This window comes from Triticum aestivum, chromosome 3B, assembly GCF_018294505.1.
Source record: "Triticum aestivum cultivar Chinese Spring chromosome 3B, IWGSC CS RefSeq v2.1, whole genome shotgun sequence".
Taxonomy (NCBI): Eukaryota; Viridiplantae; Streptophyta; class Magnoliopsida; order Poales; family Poaceae; genus Triticum; species Triticum aestivum.
The window spans coordinates 848,138,167-848,161,627 of NC_057801.1; the positions used below are offsets into that span (position 1 = coordinate 848,138,167).

A 23,461-nucleotide genomic window follows, 5' to 3' on the forward strand; every position below is an offset into this window, starting at 1 on the left:
CACTTCGTGCGCAAGCAGGTTGCCCTTGGCCGTGTTCGGGTTCTCCATGTTCCGACGTCGCAGCAGTTTGCTGAGGTGATGACTAAGGGATTGCCTACTCCCGTCTTCGAGGAGTTTCGGTCCAGTCTCTGCGTCTCAGGCGACGCTTCGACTGCAGGAGGGTGTTGCGTATATCATTTTGTTGCATGTATTACGTATTGTGGCTCACCTCCTAGTTGTGTATAGTTGAGGTTAATGCCTACCCTGTACTTATATATACATGCACTAGCACCCTATCAATAGAACATGTATTGCAAAACTATTCGTCTACAGAGGAGAAAACTCCCCCAATTTGTTGGTAGTAATATTCGGGTTTCAATCCTTGGTTGGATTAATGGGGAGGAAAGGGACGGCATGCTGTACACAGACAGACAGACAGAAAGATATTTCTTTGTTGAATCCCGAATCCAATCCAAGTTTCCTTCTCCTTCCTTCCTTTGAATCAACCCAAGGGACCGCAAGAGTTGAGTTGGTTCCTTGTTTGAAAAAATCAATCCTTGGTTGCTTGCTTTGTTGTTATCAAGAAGGTAGCTACTCCCGCCGTGGCTGAGTGCTCTTGTACTAGTTAGTACAAAGTTGACTCATCTATTTTGGAACGGAGGGAGTACCTAGCTGCTTCCTCCCTCTCTCCTAGTTAGTTTGCTTCACCCTCTCACACTATACGTACAGACTGGGCGTGGACGTTAGGGCCAGCAAATCTTGACAGCACCAAGGAGTTAATTAATATGAGAGGGGGAGGGTGGCATTCATAAGAAGGAATACCAGAAGGCCGTTGCAGCTGCGTCCGCCGTCTCGCCGCCGGCAAACTTCCTTGAATTGCCAGCTTCTACAGGTAATTACACCTTTTCCTTGAATTTTAATATAAGTATTTAATTAAGTTGGATGCTGCTGCAAACGCTACGTACTCTTGCATGAGCGATTGCTGCCTTGAGTTTAAGACAACAGAATTAGTGTTGGGTTTATGGAAGCATTACATATGCCCACTTCACTGATAATCTTATCGTGTTTATTCACCCTCAAAGTTTATCTCTTTAACGCTCTTGGACATAAGAGAATTCAAAAGGCTCTCATTCCCTTTCTCCTCCTCCTCTCTCTACTCCTTCTTTTGAGAGTCTGCACCCCGGCTCCTCTCCCTCTTCCCTCCGCCGGCCGGAGTGGATGGGGGAGGGGAGGCCGGCCCCTCTCTGTAGATAGAGGTTGGTGTAGTTGTTGTTTTTCCTACGTGGAGAATGGCGTGATGCCGATGCACCCGAGCTGCATGTGGTGGCTGGCTGCTCCGGTGGTCGGAGATAAGCATACCCTTGCTGCCTACCCTTTAAATAAGCTCGAACTGAATCTTCCAGATGAAGATGGAGGTTTCAGCCGGTGGAGCAGGGCTTCGGATGGATCGAGGGGCTATGCGTTCTTCTCCCTGTCGTCAGGATTCTGTAGGAGAAGTGGAGTGCTTCACAACTGGAGTGCTTCTGAAGCCGGATTCTGTGGCGGAGTGCATCAGCAGAGGCCCTTGTATGCCGATGCTATCCACGGCCCTCCGCGCTCGGCCCGGGCTGCTTCTTCCTTAACTGGAAGACCTTGGATGTGGGTATCAACGCTCCAAGTGGTTTCGTCCCCGGATGTGTTGCTGGCGCCCAGGCCTTGAGGCCCTTCGAGCGTTGATCCCCACACCTCCGAGGTCGTCGGCGAGGAGCGGTGAAGACCAAGCCCTTGATTGGTTTTCCCGTTTATCTTTTTGAGGGCTTGTCCGCAAAGTGCAAGGACTAGTTTGTAATTTCTATAAATCCTTAGGATCCCTCCTGTAATTGTAATCTCACCGCTGTAGTAATACAGGCTTCGAGGACCTTCGGGGCAATTTGATTCGTATCACCGCAATATAACTCAACTTTTTCTAGCTCATTTGGGTAATTTGATTTGTATCACCGCAATATATATTTGCATCAAATTTTCGTATGGAAATTATATTAACTCCAAAATATTCAAAATATTTGATGTTTTTACGATGTTATGAAATGATCGAATTTTCATAAATATATAAATACATGATGCATATTAAATTTCCCTAAACATAACAATACATTAGTGAGTAATCAAAAAAAATATCATATATAGTCAGAATAAGTATACAAATTAGCTTCGGAGAACAACATACATAGCAAATACAACTAATTAGTACTGCCAAGGCATATGATAAGCATTAGATCCTAGCTAATTTTTTTAAATAATTAATTTTTTCAATAATTAGAGAAATAATATGCGGTTTCGAAATGTACAAAAATAATACACCGTCGGCGTAGCTGTGGCCGATAGAGACTAGTTGGTCACCGCGAAGCCGATAGGAACTAATTGGTCACGGGGAAGCCGATTAGTACCCGGCCGGCCCAGTCGCCATGCAATCGGCCCAGCCGAAGCTGACAGGCCTTTCGGCCACGCCGAAGCCGACAAGAGGTCCCACATAAGTCTCATGAAACATGAAACATTTTTTAAATGAACATTATTATTGATTAAACCTGTTTGTAAAAAAAGGTTACAATATTATAAACATTTTCTTATACATGACATGTATTTAACACATGATGATCAATTTTTGAAATATATCATCAATTTTTTATTACATGTTGAATATTATTTAAATGATCAATGTATTTTTAATATATGATAATTATTTTTAACGCACTACGCTCATTTTTTTAAGTACATGTTGAATAGTTTCTGATATACAAGTTAAATATTACTGAGATACACATTTGATTGGTTTTTCACTTTTTTTTTCATTTTCTTCATTTGAAAAGTATAAAGACATGTTTTAAATGTGCAAATACTTTGTTTAAAAAACAATGGACATCTTGTATATATACAATGAATATTTTTTACAACACAAACATGATGAAAATTTTGTAAATACATGGAGAACTTTTGTAAACATAAGATAAACATGTTTAAGTTACACGATGACATGATGAACATATTTAAACAAAAGATGAATATTTTATTTTTCTTCTTAAGAAAATATATGTTATTTTCTAAAAGCTACAAGGACATTTTTTTTCCATGTGAACTTTCTACATTTCAACTATGAAAACTTAAATTTTTGTATGGAAACATTTTTGTACAACACTTGAACATTTTTTCACATGCTGAACATTATTATTAATCATGTATAAAAATGGTCAGTGTGTGTTTTAAAAATCTTTCATTGTCCTCCTGTCGGCTTCGGCGTGGCCGAAAGGCCTGGGGCCGACTGCATGGCGTTCCGGCCGTGTATTAATCGGCATCGTCGTGACCAATTAGTCCCTATCGGTTTCGCCGTGGCCAATTAGTCCCTATCCGCCACAGCTAAGCCAACGGTGTATTATTTTTTTTTAAATTTGAAACCGCGTATTATTTCTTTAATTAACCAAAAAATGTATTATTAAAAAAATTAGCTATATCCTATACATGGCGCAATAATGAAATTTCACAAGGATCTAATAAAGGGCCCCCAAATTCAGGAACAAACAAGAATTCGACGAGCCTAGTGCACCTGGCCATTTCTTGTGGAGTGCATCACATTCATGGGACTACTACTGACAAGGCTTAATCCGAAAGCTAGAAACACTTAAAGGTGTAGATCCGATGGTCAAAAGTGCTAATAGCCTTGTGAAAATCTAGGTTTATACTATTTTCCGTCCACCGTGCTAGTATATTACCAAGCAGGTAAACTTGTCTGTGCGTACCAGAAAGAGGTAAACATGGGCTATCCATAGTCATAGCCAAGCATTCCCGGCAACACATGGATTTTCAACATCAACTTGAGTTTCAAGTCAACTATGAGTATGAAACTTAACATGTTGTGTCATGTTACCTTGTTTAATTAAAACTTCACATGGAAGACATTATTTATTAGTGGCAACCAAAAGTGAAAATAATACATTTGTTGTGAAAAGAAAGATACTTCCACAGAAGTATAGTTTTTATAAATATTATATTTTAAAATAGTGGTGAAAGTTATATTTTAGAAAAATCTATTACCACTATACAATTGTCAAAACATCAGACTAGAGGGAAGAAGTTAGTAATCACTTACAGTCTTTATTATACTTGAAACACATGTACTTCATTGAAACGAGCCCAAGCACTACTAATGACAGCCCTTCAATTTGAACAGGCAAATTTTTTGGCCTTGCTAGCTACTCCCTCCGTTTAGCTGTATTAGGTTTGCTAGGATGTGCATGGCAACCAAAGTGAAAATCGATCGGATGATGAAATCTTTCATTAGCTCTCCCTCCCTCCAATCACTTAACTGTCCAATTAATTAAGGATCATTTTCCCACACCGAATGCAGCCCCGCATGGAAACTTCATCCGTTTCACACCTTCCACCCGAGTTGAAAAAGAGGAAAATAAAGGTGGAAAGTAATTAAAGGTAGGGAGTTACTTTATTATTAATTACCATACGGGCCTTAGAAGGGGGTAATTTGGAACAAATAGTTTTTCTAAGGGCTCTCCCAATGCATTGTTTCTTACTAGCATATTATCATAAGAGCAATAAAAATTTAAGAAACAACTACCACAATGCATTGTATCTTACTAGCACATTATCATAGGTGCAATAAAAATTTAAGAAACAACTACCACAATGCATTGTTTCTGAGGACATCTTCAATGGTTGTAAGATAGATGTTGATAAATTTGCCACCTAGGATACAATGATGATGTGTCATGTAATAAATAAGGTGAGAGAGCAAACTTGTATGTAGATTAATCAACACCTCTGGCACAAGCTACAAAGTACACCCTTTGTCCCATAATATAAGAACGTTTTTCAATCTATGTTAGCTTGAAAAACATTCTTATATTATGAGACGGAGGGAGTAGAATAGAGAGCTACCACATTTATTTTCACACCTTACATTGGATGACTTACATAAAACTCATTGGAGTACTTGTATGATGGCAATGCTTTTTTGCATATGGCCACGTGCAAGAGTTGTATCTTAGCTAGCACTAGTAGATAAAGGGGCTTTTGTCCCGGTTGGTAAGGCCCTTTAGTCCCGTTTTTTGAACCGGGACTAAAGGGTCGTTACTAATGCCTCTCCCCTTTAGTCCCGGTTGGTGGGACTAAAGGAAATTTTACGATTTTTTTTGAATTTTTTTTTGATTTTTTTTCAAATTTCTGAATTATTTTCACCTCTAATCTCTAATCACCACCCCTCATCACTGCTCAATTTATCCTCTAATCTCTAGTCACCCCTCATCATTCCAAATCATCTAACTTCCCGAACGGTCACCCATCCTCCCACTCCCCCAGCCTGAGCACGCTTAACTTCCGGGTTCTATTCTCCCTCGTTTCCATGTCTGCACTTGTTGTTTTCCTGACAATACTAAGATGTCAATCCTATTAACCTTCAGGAATTTTTCTTGAGCATGAAGTGACACATTTCACTGTTTGAGTTTGAAACTATTGTTTTAAAAAACAATAATTATTTAGTAACACTAATGTTTCTTGAATAATTAGTTTGACCATTGTTTGACCACAATTTGACCACAGTTTGACCAGATTTGACCAAAATTCAAAATAACTGAAATAATTATTTAGTAACACTAATATTCTAGAATAATTAGTTTGACCATTGTTTGACCATTGTTAGTTTGAATTTTTTTTCCACTCTAGATCTTAAAAGCCCCGTAACTTTTTTTCTGTTAGGTTTTTGAGGATTTTGAAAATGTTTAACGGGGTTCCCCCAACTAAATTTGGATGTAACTTTTCGAGTACATGATTTTTCATATAAAAAACTTTTTCATCCGAGTCAGTATGCAAAAGTTATGCCCATTTTACTAAATTTTAGAGAGATTTTGCAAATAAAGTTGAAATTCACATTTGCAAATTTTCCCAACAACTAGACCACATATCACATGGGAAACTTATTTTTTTTATTTTTTTGACATTATCATTATTTTCTTTTATTTTTTTTAAACTGAAAAGGCGATCCAAGGGGGGTGGAGTTTGAAAATGTGACCTTTAGTACCGGTTCGTGCCATGAACCGGTACTAATGCCTCAAACCCCATTAGTACCGGTTGGTGGCTCGAACCGAGACTAAAGGTCTAACCTTTAGTCCTGGTTGGTGCCACGAACCGGTACTAATGGGCATCGCACCCTTTAGTCCCGGTTCGTGGCACCAACCGGAACTAAAAGGTCCAGACGAACCGGGACAAATGGCCCACGTGGCCCCTGGGCGCACGAACCGGGACTAATACCCCCATTAGTCCCGGTTCTAGACTGAACCGGGACTAATGGGCTAACCCGGGGTAGACCAAAGCCCTCTTTTCTACTAGTGTAGTAAGATACAATTTCCATTTCTTTCTTCATTAAAGTGCTATGCCACATAAGCAAAATACATATGATTACGTGCTAACTAAGAAACCTACTAACACAGAAGGAGTAATTAATTAGCAACTTATAATCAATTGCAGGATGCGTTCTATTGATGAAACGATCACCCACAACGTCGACAGAATGGACTATAATAATTTCATCGGGCAACTTCGTTTCATCCTCGCGAACCACCGCGACAACCCAAAGCAGCATGTCCGCGACCTCCATAGGAAAATCCGTTACGTGCTTCCCAAGCAGAGGCATTCCAGAGAGCCGGATAGGTGGATATACATCAAGCTTGAACTGGACGACGGCGCAGAGACGACACTAAGGGTCCGGGACGACAACGTTTACCTGACTGGCTTCGAGAATAAGGAAGGAGAATTGTTCGAGTTTGGTTTCTCGGGGACGACGATGATTGACGGTAGCAAGAAGAAGAGCAGGCCTATGGTCCGAGACAAAGAGTCCAGGTTCTTGGAATGCGATGTCAACTACGGGAGCCTAGTACATGGAGGGGCGGGGAAGCTTGTGAAAATGTGTCTTGGCCCAGAGCCCGTGCGCTCAGCCGTGCGCTGGCTATCAGGCTACTCACAAGGTGAAGGCGGCAGGGTTGACGAGCGCACCAAACGTGCACTGGCATTTCTCATGGTGATGGTTTGCGAGGCCACAAGAATGCGCCCGCTCCAGATGCAGGCGGGCTGGCAGGCCAAGTGGTGCTGCACCGACCGCAAGCACGTGGACTACATCTGGGGTTGGGGCGACATGTCTGAGGCCCTGCTGCGGTGGGACAGGGAGTCGGGCAACTTCAAATTCCCCCAGTGTCTGAGGGATATCGGGGTCGGGAGCGCATTGAAGGCATTTGGTATAGTTGAGCTGCTGCTTAACACGCCCATTCATCGTCCGCCCCGATGGCGGGGGGAGCGGTACCAGCCAGGGCGGCCCGCGGCAGGTGACGACGACGACGCCAGGCGATCGGAGCAACAGCGCCGCCGCGCGGCAGGTGACCGTGGCGGTCAGAGGCCCGCTGCAGGTGAACATGGCAGCGGATCCAGGGGGCAGCAGCAGTCTCCCCCTCCTCCTCCTCCTCCTAACAAAAAAAGGAGAACCGAGCAGCAGCATGACCAGGACCAGCAGCAGCAGCCGTCTGACAAGGGCAGCGGGGATTCCCACCAGCAGGAGACACCATCGGAATCGCCTGCTGACGATTTCGTGGCCCGTGGCCGGCCATTGGTGGAGGTGTTCGCCGTGCGCGCCGGCTTCCATTTCGTCGGCACCATTTCCGTGTTCGACGGCATGCGCGGCCAGGTCATCTACGAGATGGGCAACAATGGCGGTGCTCCTCCTATCCATGGCTCCTCTTCGAGCTCGGTACGTACGCCACGCCGTTTATTTTTCTATCGTTAATTCGTTCTTTAGGTGAGACGCGTTACAGTATTTGCTTAATTATTGTTGCCTTGCCGGCTTGAGCTTGACGTATACGCACACGCACACGCACACGCATGCATCCAGGGTGACGACGACCAGCCGCGGCCGCTGCTGCTGACTGGGCCATACCGAGCCATCTCCGCGTACGGGAGCTTTACCATTGAGGTTGACATCAGCGGCGCCGGAGACGTTGGTGAGCTGGATTGGGACTGCTACGACCAAGCAAAGGTTTACGACAGGCAAGTTACAGAGACCATCACAACGAGCAGCAGCGGCCGGAAGGTACACGTGACCTACGCGGTGCTGAGCGACGCCGTGGATGCCGAATTGGAAGTCCACCTTCGCCTCCCCGGAGCCACTGCCGCCGCCGTCTACGGTCGCATCGCCACGCGCAGCAAGGCGTTCCATGATGAAGACACATCATGGAGCGTGCTGTTCGACTCGGAGGTCGAGGGGGTGCTGCTCGTCGCCGGTACCCGGTTGCCGCTGGCACGGTCTGTCGTGGCCATGCCACTTGGTTCGCCGCTCCTGATAACGGCAACCCTGTACGATGCACCACCAAGCCAACATGGTGTCAGCCCCGTCTTTCAATTCCAGGATATGGAGCTCACCCTTGATATGAGGAGATGCTCTGCCAACAACGGCGGCGGCGAGTTTGAAGTCAGCATCACCTCGCCTGACCACTATCCCCGGCCAAGGCGAAATGACACTGCGACCCCACGACCAAGGCCTACCAACCACTATGGTTGTTCGTGATGTTAATGTATTGTAGCAGATTTGTTGTACTGTATCACGTATTTGCCGGCTGTTCATGCACACAAGCATCAGACTTATGCACGCCTGTATGTCCACGTTTGTCGTTTGTTTGGAAGTGTTCCACCGAGTCCTTGTGTTTCAAATAAATGTTATATATGCTGAGCTTGAGCTGCATTTGATTGCCAAACATGCGATAAACAGATCCCCTCTTATTCAATTCTCATCAAAGGCATTCTTCAGCCTCAACGAAATCGCTGCAGTATGGACCTGGAGACTCTTCAAGAATTGGGAATGGGATGAGATCCTCTATGCCCTGATGTCGTATCTAAAGAACTTTACAACCACGTGCGGATCCTCCGAGGCTGTGAATCCATCTTGAGAATTGTTTTATGAAATCAATGGTAGCTGCTCTGCATTTTCATTCAGTAGGAGAAAAATTAAGTTTACGTACAGAAAACAAACAAGGAAACCAACAAGATTAAGGAAAATACAACAGTACATCAATTCCTGGGATCACTCCTCCAGTCCTCCGCATCATCCCAAGCTTGCAGCAGCGCTACACATCATGCTTTACTAGATCGGGATCGCGCCCTGGCACGAGGGTGCCGGTCCCAACATTTTGCTGAAGCATGTAACACTATGTTACTAGGAACCAAGATATAGCATTTGCACTTATACATGATAATAATAAAGCAAACAAACATTCAATCGTGATAGAAGTAAAACACATGGAGCTCAATATCGACATCAGATTATAAGGCAGGATCAAGCTCAGCTCGTTCATAGGACCACAAAATATATCCACTCGACATGAAGTTCGATACAAAAAGAGAGAATACATAAGAGGTAATAAGAACGGAAGCATAATAAAGGAGAGCCAATTATGGAGGCATAAGCACTAAGCATACTAATAAATGGCGTAATTCATCTGCCTTGTCGATGTACTTCATAGGCACCACCTCAGATGAACAAACGAACTGTCAGAGGTTGCCGATGGAGCAGCGACATTGGAGCCAAGCGTTGAGAACCTCCATAATGTCTTGTGATACTTGCCATAATGAATAGCCACCTCTTTCTTCATATTTTGGAGCCTCTAAGAATATATAAATGGTATAGATGCCCTATGAAGGAAAAAAATATCAATACATACTGTGTTTCTTATTTTTATTGTGGTGTCAACGGAGGAAAAAGGATGAGGCACGACTACAAAACACAAACCTACAACCTGATTGTCAACCAACTATACTAATCAACTAAGTCAGAGAGGGATATCCTGGGCATAAAGAATAAATCTGACATCTTAGATATCTGAATAGTAGACACAATCGAAGAAGAAACAGGGAGGAGGAGCGAGTTGTACGAGCCGGCTCCTCCTCTTGGAGAGGACGATGGTCTGGTCATTGAGCATCTTCCAGGCGCCGTCCATGAAGCAGATCCCGACGATCAGCAAACTTCCTGCCGCCGGCCTGGTGGCACTGCTTATCCGCGCTAAGGAGCTACTTGATCGTCGCGTCGAGGCTGCAGCCCTCCTGCATCAGCACAAACCAAATCTCTCTTTTATATCAGTAATACCAGTAGATAGCAGGTCCTGTTTCAAAGGGTTATAGGTTTCCGACATGTCGATATCCAAGATACATATACATAGTACGCGACACTTTGGAAGTTAACAGACATTACATGAAGGGTCACAGCGCAAGTATTGGCATTTCACAGAATAGAGAAGGCCACACACTGCAGTACTGCGCATGAATAGCCAGCCATGCACACCGTGATAACTAAGTAATGGTATTTGGTGGAGTAATCCTTGGGAGTAATCACTAGAGCTAAGTGAGGGAGTCCTGGATTAGGGGGTCCTCAGACAGCCGGACTATATGCTTATGCCGGACTGTTGGACTATGAAGATACAAGATTGAAGACTTCGTCCCGTGTCCGGATGGGACTCTCCTTTGCGTGGAAGGCAAGCTTGGCAATTCGGATATGTAGATTTCCTTCCTTGTAACCGACCCTGTGTAACCCTAGCCCCCTCCGGTGTCTATATAAACCGGAGGGTTTAGTCCGTAGGACAACAACAATCATAATCATAGGCTAGCTTCTAGGGTTTAGCCTCTACGATCTTGTGGTAGATCAACTCTTGTAATACTCATATCATCAAGATCAATCAAGCAGGAAGTAGGGTATTACCTCCATCGAGAGGGCCCGAACCTCGGTAAACATTGTGTCCCCTGCCTCCTGTTACCATTAACCTTAGACGCACAGTTCGGGACCCCCTACCCGAGATCCACCGGTTTTGACACCAACATTGGTGCTTTCGTTGAGAGTTCCACCGTGTCGTTACCATAAGGCTTGATGGCTCCTTCAATCATCTATAATGATGCGATCCAGGGTGAGGTTTTCCTCCCCGGACAGCTCTTCGTATTCGGCGGCTTCGCACTGCGGGCCAACTCGCTTGGCCATCTGGAGCAGATCGATAGCTACGCCCTTGGCCATCAGGTCAGGTTTGGAAGCCTAAACTACACTGCCGACATCCGCGGAGACTTATCTTCGACGGATTCGAGCCCATGAGAGGCACCCCCTACAACCGCGATGAGCATGACTTAGATCTGCCATTGGGCGGCGGTCAGGAGATCACACCTGCAGTTGCCCCGGCTTTAAATCTGGAGCAGATCGTGCCACCCGAGGACGGGTGGATGGACCCCGCCATAGAGGCCGCACACTCAGCGGCGATAGAGCCGGACACCGATCTCACTTCTAAGGAGGTCTGTGTAATCGGACCCTCGGACTCGTGTCCGGCCATAGGCTCTGAACCGCGTGCATCCGTGCCCATCGAATATAACTGGGCACTGATCATGGAGTTTAGCTTCGTGGATATCTTTCAGCACTCGCCCTTGGGCGATGTGCTAAACTCGTTAAAATCTCTTTCTCTCTCTCTCTCTCTCTCTATCTATCTATCTCTCTCTCTCTGTCGGGAGATTCTTGGCCGAACTATGTCCAGCTTGAGTGGGAAGCGGGCGAGAAGGAATTCGTTGCCCACCCACAACCCACTTAATAGCCACTGTCGATGACTTAACCGACATGCTTGATTTTGACTCCGAAGACAAAGACGGTATGGACGACGATGCCGGAGAAGAACAGGAACCACCGCCCATAGGGCGCTGGACTGCCACCTCATCATATGATATATATATATATATATATATATATATATATATATATATATATATATATATATATATGGTAGACACACCCAAAGAAGACCGACGACCATGGGTTGTATTTTGGGGCGACTGGCTCCGTTGCGTCGTCATCCCTAAGTGTGCGCCTCTGCTCCCTGTTGGGAATATGGGTGGCGTTTATCATATTCACTATTTTAATTTGCGGAGGAAACGTCTTCTGCCCTCCAGTGTTCGGTGACTTGGGCTCCTCCTCGTCGTCCTCGCTTTGCGACCCCTTCTACTTATTTTCGGCACCTGACATGCCGGCCTGTTTGAAGACCCATCATTCTCTGTTGGTATGATTGGTTGGTGTTCCTGGGGTGCCGTGAATTTGGCATGGACGGTCGAGTATACGGTCCAGACTGGACATGCCCGTACTGTTTCTTTTAAATGGCCTCTTCCGTTGACCGGACTTGGAGCCACTGAATCCGGCATTGACGGTCATGTCTTCGGCGTTGTCGCCATTATTCCGCCGCTTGTGTTTGCTGCGTTGGGGCTTGCTGTTGTTTCTTGGTTCAGAAGTCCCAGGTTTGCTTGAGGTGCTGTTGTTACGAGCCAATCAGCTGTCCTCGCCCGCACAAAAGCGGGTCATGAGTGTCGTGAGGGCTGCCATGCATTTAGGCTTCTCTTGGCCAAGGTGTCGGGCAAGCCACTGATCACAGATGTTATGCTTAAAGGTCGCTAGGGCTTCGGTATCCGGACAGTCGATAATTTGGTTCTTTTTAGTTAAGAATCGGGCACAGAATTTCCTGGCTGACTCTCCGGGTTATTGGGTTATGTGACTTAAGTCATCAGCGTCCGGTGGTCGCACATAAGTGCCCTGGAAGTTGTCAAGGAATGTGTCTTCCATGTTCTCCCAACTACCAATGGAGTTTGCCGGCAGACTATTAAGCCAATGCCGAACGTATTATTCAATTACAATATGTGGCTTTATATGACGCTTACTTCCTGCTCTTTCTTATTGATATTCTTTGTCAAATGGCATCTATACACTATGATATGCGTCAATATGGCAGGGGCTTGGTTACCCATAATACGGCAATAAAGTCCGAATACCTTCACAGTCATTCGGCATCCCGAACTTATTGCATTATATGCATCGGCTCTGAATCATGTCTTGGGTTAATAGTTGGGTTGCCCGGCTCCTGTGCTTGCTACCCTACGTTCCGCTATATCGGCTAGGGTAGTAAAGGGAGAACTACTGCTATTGCACCCCGGTTCTTCCGGACGAGCGCCTCAGTAGAGAAAGCCGAAAACTGACTGTCATGATATGGCTAGAGCTGGTCAGCTGTTCGAGAGGTTACAAAATATTTAAGGATTTCTTCCGCATTATGCGATAACTGATGCAGCGTGCGATGGATCGGCTTTTTCTTCCGATCAGGTGCTTATAAAGCCCCTAGTGCAGCCTTCCGAACACCAGGGGCTGCGCCTACCTTTCTTTTGTTAAACTCCTATGGCTAAGTGAGAGTGATAAAGCCTTATAGTCCGATTGCCTGGTTCATTGCGCTGAACACCTCCTTTAAGGACCAAAAACTGGGGTAAAGAGTGCTCGGGTTTATTCCGAACACACCCGTGCTACCTACGTGGGGGCAGAAGCCGACGACTGGCCAACTCTCAAGTTTAATATATAAAACGGCTGCACAGGAGGGAAAATTCTCATATAACAGGCATTATATCATTTAAATGACCTTGTTTAACACTACATGAAATAGCGTGAATGTATTCACGGGAATATAATGTCCTTGGCACATTGCTCCGCTACAAGTAGGGACCCTTTCAGGACACTATCATAATATAACTCGGGCTTGTGGTGCTCCTTCCCCTCAGCAAGTCCTGGATTAGGGGGTCCTCGGACAGCCGGACTATATGCTTACGCCGGACTGTTGGACTATGAATATACAAGGTTGAAGATTTCGTCCCGTGTCCGGATGGCAGTCTCCTTTGCATGGAAGGCAAGCTTGGCAATTCAGATATGTAGATTTCCTTCCTTGTAACCGACCCTGTGTAACCCTAGCCCCCTCCGGTGTCTATATAAACGGGAGGGTTTAGTCCGCAGGACAACAACAATCATAATCATAGGCTAGCTTCTAGGGTTTAGCCTCTACGATCTCATGGTAGATCAACTCTTGTAATACTCATATCATCAACATCAATCAAGCAGGAAGTAGGGTATTACCTCGATCGAGAGGAGCCGAACCTGGGTAAACATTGTGTCCCCCGCCTCCTGTTACCATTAACCTTAGACGCACAGTTCGGGACCCCCTAACCGAGATCCGCCGGTTTTGACACCGACACTAAGGCAAATACTTGTGATGGTAAGGTGGATCTAAAGATTACACAAATCCTAAAACAAGATGGTGCCTTGATTTTAGCTCTCGGCCATCAACTACTACACCACTTGACCGTGTCGGTCATTTTAGATGGAAGAGAATGTGTGGAGCTTAGGAGACAAAAATTGTTCATCAACCAGACACCGCGTCTCTAAATCCCCAACCAGTAAGGAATAATTTTACACAAAGGGTACCAAGAATCTGAATAAAATGATTTCCGGTTCACTTGTGTGCTGATATAATATATGATGTTGTTCTGTTTTTACGTTCAGAAAAATAGAGATATAGAGCAGAAACAAGGGAGGTTCAGTTTAAGTTTAATTTGTTGGGTCAGTGACATATAGGAGACAATTTGCTTAACATATATATGCAGGATCTAGGAAATGGCAGGTGTTAATATCAACATCACGTAGCTTTATGTAAGTAAATGTAAGACTCGAACCATGGATCATGTCATGCAAAAGCAAACCACAAGCTATCATATATGATAAAGAAGGATTTCATGTATGATTGCATGATTGATACAGAAGCACACCAATGTAGGGGATTTTTATCAACCATGAACACTGCCTGCTAGCATCTAAACCTATGTGTTCATTTAACAAGTGGACATGCATCCCACCTCTGAATGTACTACAACCTGTCCTGAAACTTAATGCTTGCTTGGTGTTCCCTTTTTGTAACTGTCTTGTTGCATCCCTGTCTTCGTTCATGATATTGCCAGGAGGGGCAGGGAGACATGTACATCAGGCATTTGTGAAATTAATGACTACACTTAGGATCCAAATTTGGACTACACTGCAATATATCCAGAAAAGCACATTTACCTCAGCACCACAAATCAGATTAAACTTGATAATTTTTTTTAGAGAAGCAAGTGTACTTTAGTTGCCTATATTCAAGTTTAAGCAGAAGAATTAAGTTTCAACATCCAACGAAACATATGTAATTTAGCTGCACTTAGGTATGGCAGCTACGGTAGTAGAATATTTACCCTCCATGCAACAACATCAACACGGTAAAATAAATGAAGATCTAAAGGAGCATAAAACTACACAAAAATTATGAACTTATACTAACCTGAATAAGGCATCGCTTCGCTGTTTGGTCTCAGTGCTCAGTATCTTGAATGTCTCCAACCTGAATAAATAGCAGTATTTCATCATCAACCATGAACACCACATGAGTATGTAAGAATATTAATGACTAAGCTGATAATTTTGATATGGCACCAAGACCTACGCTCTCGAGGATCACTGCATTAGCATGTGCTTCTTTAGAGAGGATCTTCTCCTCAAGCTAATCAACATCCACTTTTTCATCTAAAGGGACCCAACTGTATTCTAGGCGCTCTTCTGCCATTAGTACGTGTATCTGCAACAGGAAAAAAAAAACATGACATATTCAAATTAAGAGACAGGAGGGCATCATATGGCAATTAGAAGATAGCTCTTTTATTAACTAAGTATACAGAAATGGCATGATTCAAATTACCTAATCATGTGGCTTTCCTAACGGAGAATTGACAGGAATAAATTCAGCAAGCTAAGGAGGATCCTCAAAAGGATCAGCCAATATATAAGTGTGTTTAATCCTGTACAGAATGCGGCATAGACAAATAAAACAAATAAATTCTGCAAAAGAAAAAGTCCTGAATGATTTGAGCCTAAAAGAAGCGCATGGAAACCAAGCCAAGTTTTGCAGATCAAATTGGCAACTTGGATCAAATTGGCAATTAGTCCCTGCATACCTAGAAGGTAAATAAAGCTTATACGTGCCAAAGTTGTGCTAGAATCTACCGGCTAAAGTGAAGTATAGAAAACAAAGTAATCAAATATGAGTGTAGATTGTCGGACTAAAGACAGATCAGTACAACTATGTTTGCTGAATTTAAGTCTATTAGCTCAGCCAAACTAAACAGATAAATTTGTGTCATCTATCAGATACGAGAGGTAATAGGAGAACACCAAAAGTATCTCTTCTCCAATTCTATTCTCTGTAGCAACAATCTGGGAGAGAGAAACCATATTATTTCTATTTCCTTGAAGCATGCAAATACTGCAGTATTGTGAAGGGAAAATTCACGGAACCTGAGTGCTCACCTAGGACTTAAAAAACATCTATTGCTGCTCAACCTGTCCGCACCATTCTGAAACATCCACACTCTGCAGCAAAAACAAAAGGAAACCACTAAACTGAGCATTGCATCAACCAAAAAACAACAATCTAGAAAGGTAATGGAATTGAGCTATGAATCTCCCATTTGAACAATTAAACCATAAACTGCAAAATTTTACATCATTAGACCCTGCTTCCTGCAAGCAATTCATCAAGAACTCCATGAGCACACAAACTGAAGATATACTTTAATCAAAAAGTGGTTTCCTAATCATTAAAATCGTGCATAACAAGGGTACATATGGAGCTGCGAGACCTAAACATCCAAACCGAGTACAACAGGAGAGAGATGGAAATGAGTGGTCGAGAGGATAAGCATACCTGCAGCAGAGCATCAATACTGAAACTTACTGGTGGGCGAGAGGTTGAGCCGGCGTGGAAGGAGGGGCAAGAGAGAAGACCACTGGGCTCTCCCTTCGATATATGATAGTGCAGCCAGGCCACCAGTAAGTGTCACCGGAGGACCAGAACCAGTGCTCGGGCCCTGGGCTCTCCACCTCCCTCTCCCTCTGGCATGTGGTGGTGGAGAGCTGGATGTGTGTGGATGCATCTTTCCACCGGAGAGCTCATCCCGGCGCGTCCATCACCGACGGCTCGCCGTGCATCTCCTTGTCCACTAGAGTCTGCAGCCCCTCTATGACTCAAGCACAAGGGAGGGCCGGTCGCAATCCCATGGGGAGGAGGTTGGAGGCACAGAGGAGGGCAGCGGCTCGGGTCGGAGAGAGGGAGGGCAGAGTAGTGATGACGACTGCAGGAGGTAGTGGCGGCTAGGGTTTTCGTGGGAGGGGCAGGGAAGGGAGGAGGGTGGGCAGGAGGGGAGGGGAACAGGAAGAGAGATCACCACGGTCTCACGGTCTCGCCCCTCTCGCTATTGGGCGGTTTTCCAATGATGTGGAATACCGAAAATGCCATCGGCGGGGCATCGAATTTACATGCGGTGGCATGGCTGTTTCGACACTGTTTCGATCCACAGTGCCATTTTTTGATCCGATGGCCGGCGTCTCCTCATATCGTGATCGAACGGACGAGAACGCATCAAGGACTAGATCCAACGGACAGGAAGCGCTAAATTATGAGGAGGCTGGGTTCCTCCCAGTATGTATCTTACGTGATGTGGTGTTGTCGTCTATTATTATACTAACTAGAACATCTTTAATGCTGACCCTTAACACGGATACTGTAAATGTCCACGGATCGGTTCGGAACGATCGGCGACATTGATACGGGAGCATGTCATCCAATCTTTACCGCATCCATCCGTCAGTAGTTTAACCAAAATCCACCAAATTCACACAAACTCGGACGGATTTCATTCAGATTCGGATATATAATATACATAAACTGGTCGCGTTTCATGCAAACCTGACGGTGTTCATATAAACACGGACATTAACCTAGTCTAAAACTAAACCAGGGACGTGCACGGTGGTCGCGAGCTCCAGGAATTGAAGCTGCTTAAGTATTTCTCGCGAAATTGACACTTAAACAGGGTGGCCGGGCACGAAGCAAGCCCAATGTGTTCTACTCTTCCTCCAAGTCGTTGTCCGTCATTTGGCCGACACCGGTGGAAGTGAGGTCCACGATTGACGTGGACCTGCCTTCACTAAGGAGCCCAGTGCGGGCGGCATCCAAGAGGCAGAGCTGCCTACGTTGGCGTCCGTGATGGCCCGAGATGCCTCCGTGTCCGCCTCCGCAAGGGCCGCGTTGTAGCTGTCACGATCACGACGAGCGGCCTCATAGAGCGCATGTTCTGCGGCGCCATGGTCGGTTCGCTCGCCCTCTCACCGTTGATTTGTGTTTCGATCTACCGGTGCTACTCGAGGAGTTCCCTGTTATACTTCTGCTCCTCTAGAATCTGCTGGAAAGCCGAAAGCGGCGGCAACGCTGGGTCCTCCACCTTGACGGCGTAGAAGTGGGCTCGTGTTTGCCCCATGGTGATGCCGACATGGACCTGTGCTGGCAAAGGCTCGATCTCGGCATCTAAGACCTCCTCCATCATCGTCGTCTCCTCCTTGCTCAACTCTTGCGAGATCTCCGCAAGCCGGCCTCTATGCGCCGCACACGTTGGGCTTGCCAACTACTCGCCAAACGGGCCAACTGATGGCTTGCCTGTACTGCATTTCAGACACACCCGTGGAAACCCCAAAAGGAAGGTATGATGCAGCAAGTGGCAGTTTTCCTTGGTGAGATACCAACGTGATCAATCCAGTAGTACTTGAAAGGTCTTCAAGTAGGTGTTCAACGGCGGCAGAAAACACGGACCTGCACAAAAAAACACGAAAAATTTTAGTCCCGAACTAGCCAGGAAGGTTGTCAAGATTCATGTCTTGTTGTTTATGAAGGAATTAAACGTATGATGTGGTGTGAGCAACTAAAAGTAAAATTATGCAGCAAGCAAAAGGAGAAGAAAACTAATGCAAACGGTTGTAAACGATGGGAATTACTGTCAAGCTAGTTTTCATCATGCTGATATGATTTACGTTCGTTACATTGATAATTTTATATGTGGGTGTACCGATGCTTGGGTGCTGCCCTTCCTTGGAAAAGTCTCCCACTTATGACTAACCCCTCTCGCAAGCATCCGCAACTACGAAACAAGAATTAAGGTAAACATAACCATAACATGAAACTTATGGAACCAAATCAGCCCCTTACGAAGCAACGCATAAACTAGGGTTTAAGCTTTTGTCACTCTAGCAACCCATCATCTATTTATTACTTACCAATGCCTTCCCTCAGGCCCAAATCATGGTGAATTGTCATGTAGTCAACGTTCACATAACACCACTACAGGAGAGACAACATACATCTCATCAAACTATCGAACGAGGAACAAACGTAACTACTCACAAAGCTTATTCATGTTCATAATTAGAGGAATATTAATTATCACTAAGGATCTGAACATATGATCTTCCACTGAATAAACCAACTAGCATCAACTACAAGGAGTAATCACGCTACTAGCAACCCACAGGTACCAATCTGAGGTTTTGAGACAGAGATCAGATACAGGAGATGAACTAGGGTTTGAGAGGAGATGGTGCCAGTGAAGATGGTAATGGAGATTTACCCCCTCTCGATGAGAGGATCGATGGTGATGAGGATGGCGATGATTTCCCCCTCCCGGAGGGATGTTTCCCCGGCAGAACAACTCCGCCGGAGCCCTAGAATGGTTCCGCCCAGGCTCCGCATCGAGACGGCGGCCCTTCGTCCCGAAAGCTTTCTTCTTATTTTTTCCAGGTCAAAACACACCATACAGCAGAAGATGGGCGTCGGGGTCCTGCCGGGGGCCCACCAGGACGGAGGGTGCACCCAGGGGGTAGGGCGCGCCCTCCACCCTTGTGGATGGCAGGTAGCCCCCCTCGGGTGCTTTCTTCGCCAAACATTTTTTATTTATTCCAAAATGATTCTTCGTGAAGTTTCAGGACTTTTGGAGTTATGCAGAATAGGTCTCTAATATTTGCTCCTTTTCTAGTCCAGAATTCCAGCTGCCGACATTCTCCCTCTTCATGTAAACCTTATAAAATAAGAGAGAATAGGTATAAGTATTATGTTATAAGTGTAATAACAACCCATAATGCAATAAATATCAATATAGAAGCATGATGAAAAATGGATGTATTGGCCCATAATAAAAAGTAAATTTCCTTATACCCATTAACAGCCCATGATTCAAATGGCCCGTTTCAAGCCCATGTTAGCTTTCGGCCTAGTGATGGCACATACATTCTTGGGCTCGTTTCGGGCCCTCGATTACTTTCGGCCCATTACTAGCCTGTTCTACTAATGGGACAAAGTCATCCTGTGGTTAGAATCGGCCAGTTTGTGGCCTGTTAACCCATTGCGCCATTTCTAAACCCATCATGTATTCTGGCCTACCAACGACCCCTTATGCCTGTGATAGAATTAAGCCTTTGCTGTCTGCCGACATGATAACGGCGTTTACGGTCCATGCCGGCCCATTTATCCGACGGCCCGTAGGAGGCCCATTAATTCTATGGCCCGTTGGAGGCCCATTCATCCAAAGGCCCATAGGAGGCCCATTTATCCCATGGCCCGTAGATGGCTCAAGCTTACCACGGTCCGTATCTGGCCCATGGTTGTTGTGGCCACTAGCAAACCAAGAAAACATAAGACTAGGGCAATATATAAGCTAGAAACTAACGCTAGGCTATTAAGGCGATTGAACATATTACATCCATTAGGCATCAAAGTTCGCCACCAGTGCAAATATAGGGAACACCCTACACTATACAAAAATGGCTTGTTGTTTTCTTTATCCAGCCGCTGCACGTTAAAAACAAATTTTGTATCGCAACAAAATGAATTACCACCATAAAACAAAAGGAAGGTTGGCATAAAGTTAACAGTCCAGCAGATAAATGCACCACCAGAAGTTCAGAGGCTCGATTCATTTGACATGATTGTTAAGCTTTCATGTTGTACTGTCCGATGGAGCACCATAACCTTCACCTTCATTTCTCCTAGGCTCCTGAAAAACGTAGCAAATGTCTGATAGTCTAGTTTCAAAAACATGCATATCTTGACGACATCGAACAATGGTTGTCCTTGTTTCACAAAGGGTCTCTGTTAGAGATTGGACTTGTGTCTGGAGCGCAGATATAACATTCTTTCGAGCTTGCATATCTTGATCATGCGGTAGTTTGGACGAGATTGCCTTTGGAGAGTGTAACTGTAGAGAAGTTCAGAATCGACATTCAGGTGTGAAGTTGAGAGAGAGCTGATGTTTACAAAATTAGCTGCAAGATGAGCTGAGATACAACATAGGCAATGCGTGCTGCAAAGCAAACCCATTCAGTCAAGAGATTCTTTTTAGAATATCTATGCTTGTATGAAAAAAAAAACTTGCATGCAGGACCACAGATTTCTGATTTTGGTGCATGCATGATTGGGGATGTACGTAGAGAAACCAAACACATGTTACGTGCTATTTGGCTAACCAATATGAATTTTGTGCCGATGAATATGCTCGAAGTTTCTAGACGTATCCTTACCTAATCATACGCTAAAAACATATATTAAGATATCTCCTAGACAGTATGCATTATAGATATCAACTATGATTATGTATACACCTTAGTTCATTCAATTGTCAAAAAACAATATAAAAATGTTTTGTTAAAACAAATTACAATGCAACTTTATTCTTTTTATGATTTGGCTAAGAACACAATAGCTAGTGTTTGGCAATTTTATTATGTAGTGTACTATGCTAAATACAAATATGTTTTTAACACTAAATAAAGTAATATATACATTAAGACATTAGCAGCTAGGAAAAAAGGCTGACATCCCAATCACAATATATAAAGAGTTATAAAAATTAATATAAATTCTATATCATTATTAATCCATTTTTTTCGTGGAATAAGACAAGATCTATTCTACTATTTAACATGTCTATAGCAATTATGCACAACATACCTTGATTGCGAAAAAGCAACGCATTTGACAAAGCTTGTGTCACCAACTAGTGGGCAACCGTTTAAACTAGTACACCATGTTTTTTACATCTAAATTAGCTTTTGGATTTTTTAGGATTCATGCAAGAAGGTAACAATCAAGATAAGTTCTACACACAAAATAATATTCAAATCTTGTGGACTTAACTTACCAGGCCTGATGCTGATAAGAACTAGGTCATCCTTTGACGTGCTAATAAGAAACTGGGAGTTCAGACTAATCACAAGGCGCCAGATTTCACTTTTACCTCTACATACACGAACCATATGCAAAGTATATGCGCAAACTAATACAATAATATACGGGTGGATCCATATTTCGATCATATGGGGCGATGACCATCGGCCGGGTGGATAAAGTATGTGCTTTCACACAAAAAAATTGAATTTTATGTGGATCCTATACACAATATCATTGTCATCATTTTATTTCATCATTTTAGTGTGAAATAAACAAAAACTAAAACCGACATAATAAGTGTACTATTACATTAGATTTTTGCAGCAGAGATAAGTAATTTGATACATCCAAACATTTCTCCGTAACAAAGAACAAGAAATGGCGAAAAGCAACATCGAAAGCCTGCCATGAATGTCAAGACAACCAACTGATCTTGACGTGCGACCTCAGTGCACCAGCCTCATATGGTTAAATTCGTTCATACCGATGTGGATATAGCTCACCCCGATGTGACACATATTATAGACAGCGCCCCACTTCGGAGAACACCAGGTACTTGTTAATTTCATGTGAGAGATTACCATAATAAATGGTGACTACCAAACATTCAAAAGCATGCAATAAAACGGATTAAGATCACATGTAATTCATAGAAGTGTGATATGGCATAGGACCTTCGGTCGGAGATATTTTCATCGTCTTCGCAAAATTTCAGCCAAAAGCAATTTCGTGGCAGAAAAAATGCCGTTGTGGCAGCCCTTTCACCAAAAACAAATTCAGCCAAAACTGCTACGATGGCAGCTGAAAATTCTCTCCTGGCAAATTTTTCGAAGCAAATTGCTGCCTTGGTCGCCAAAAACATTGTCGTGGCAGCAGTTTTGCACATTCATCTTTAGATGTAACGAACCTATGTGTAAACCCTGGCACCACCGGTATCAATATAAACTGAGGGGTCACGAGCGTAGAGAAAAATTCATTCGTACCCGATCTTGTGGTGTATCCACATGTACTTTGTAACCCCTCAATAATTAGATTCGAAGTGGGACGTAGGGTGTTATCTCTTCAAGAGAGCCTGAACCTAGGTAAAACAAGTGTCTCTACTACCATAGCACTAATGCTACCAGCTTGGGACCCCTACCTGAAATCTGCTGGATTTGACTCTATCAGTCATCGAGTAGCATCGGTGGAGGTACAACCCCTTGCAGCAATGGCGACGGGACCTTTCGTCGGCATCGACGACAGCTCCCTATAAAATCAAAACAAACGAGTCCAAGATAAATATGCAGGACCCAATTAAGTTTCCTACAAATAAGAAGATGTGGGTTATCTGCAAAACACAATTATGTGGGTACAAAAAGCAATCCCACCTGTGATCTGTCACCAAACGTTGCTGATCTCACATCCCAGAGCAATAGTTTAAAGATTTACACCGAATGAGGGATTTCACCAATACGTCGCCTAAGGATTTTGGAAATAGGAAAACTTGCTGTAAACCTAAGGATTTT

At 44.2% G+C, this 23,461-nt stretch overlaps 1 protein-coding gene across 2 annotated transcripts; it reads left to right on the forward strand.

Moving 5' to 3' along the window:
• The first annotated feature begins 481 nt into the window (after nucleotides 1-481).
• Nucleotides 482-8,691, forward strand: LOC123072899 (uncharacterized). Of its 2 annotated transcripts, XM_044496568.1 has the most exons (3): nucleotides 482-871; nucleotides 6,487-7,756; nucleotides 7,898-8,691. In XM_044496568.1, exons 2-3 carry the CDS (start codon nucleotides 6,488-6,490, stop codon nucleotides 8,567-8,569), a joined length of 1,941 nt encoding a protein of 646 aa, XP_044352503.1. In that variant the 5' UTR covers nucleotides 482-871; nucleotide 6,487; the 3' UTR covers nucleotides 8,570-8,691. The 2 variants fall into 2 exon arrangements, 1 of the variants encoding a protein (XP_044352503.1); XR_006435473.1 differs by lacking the exons at nucleotides 6,487-7,756; nucleotides 7,898-8,691 and adding an exon at nucleotides 1,383-1,927.
• The last annotated feature ends 14,770 nt before the right edge of the window (nucleotides 8,692-23,461 follow it).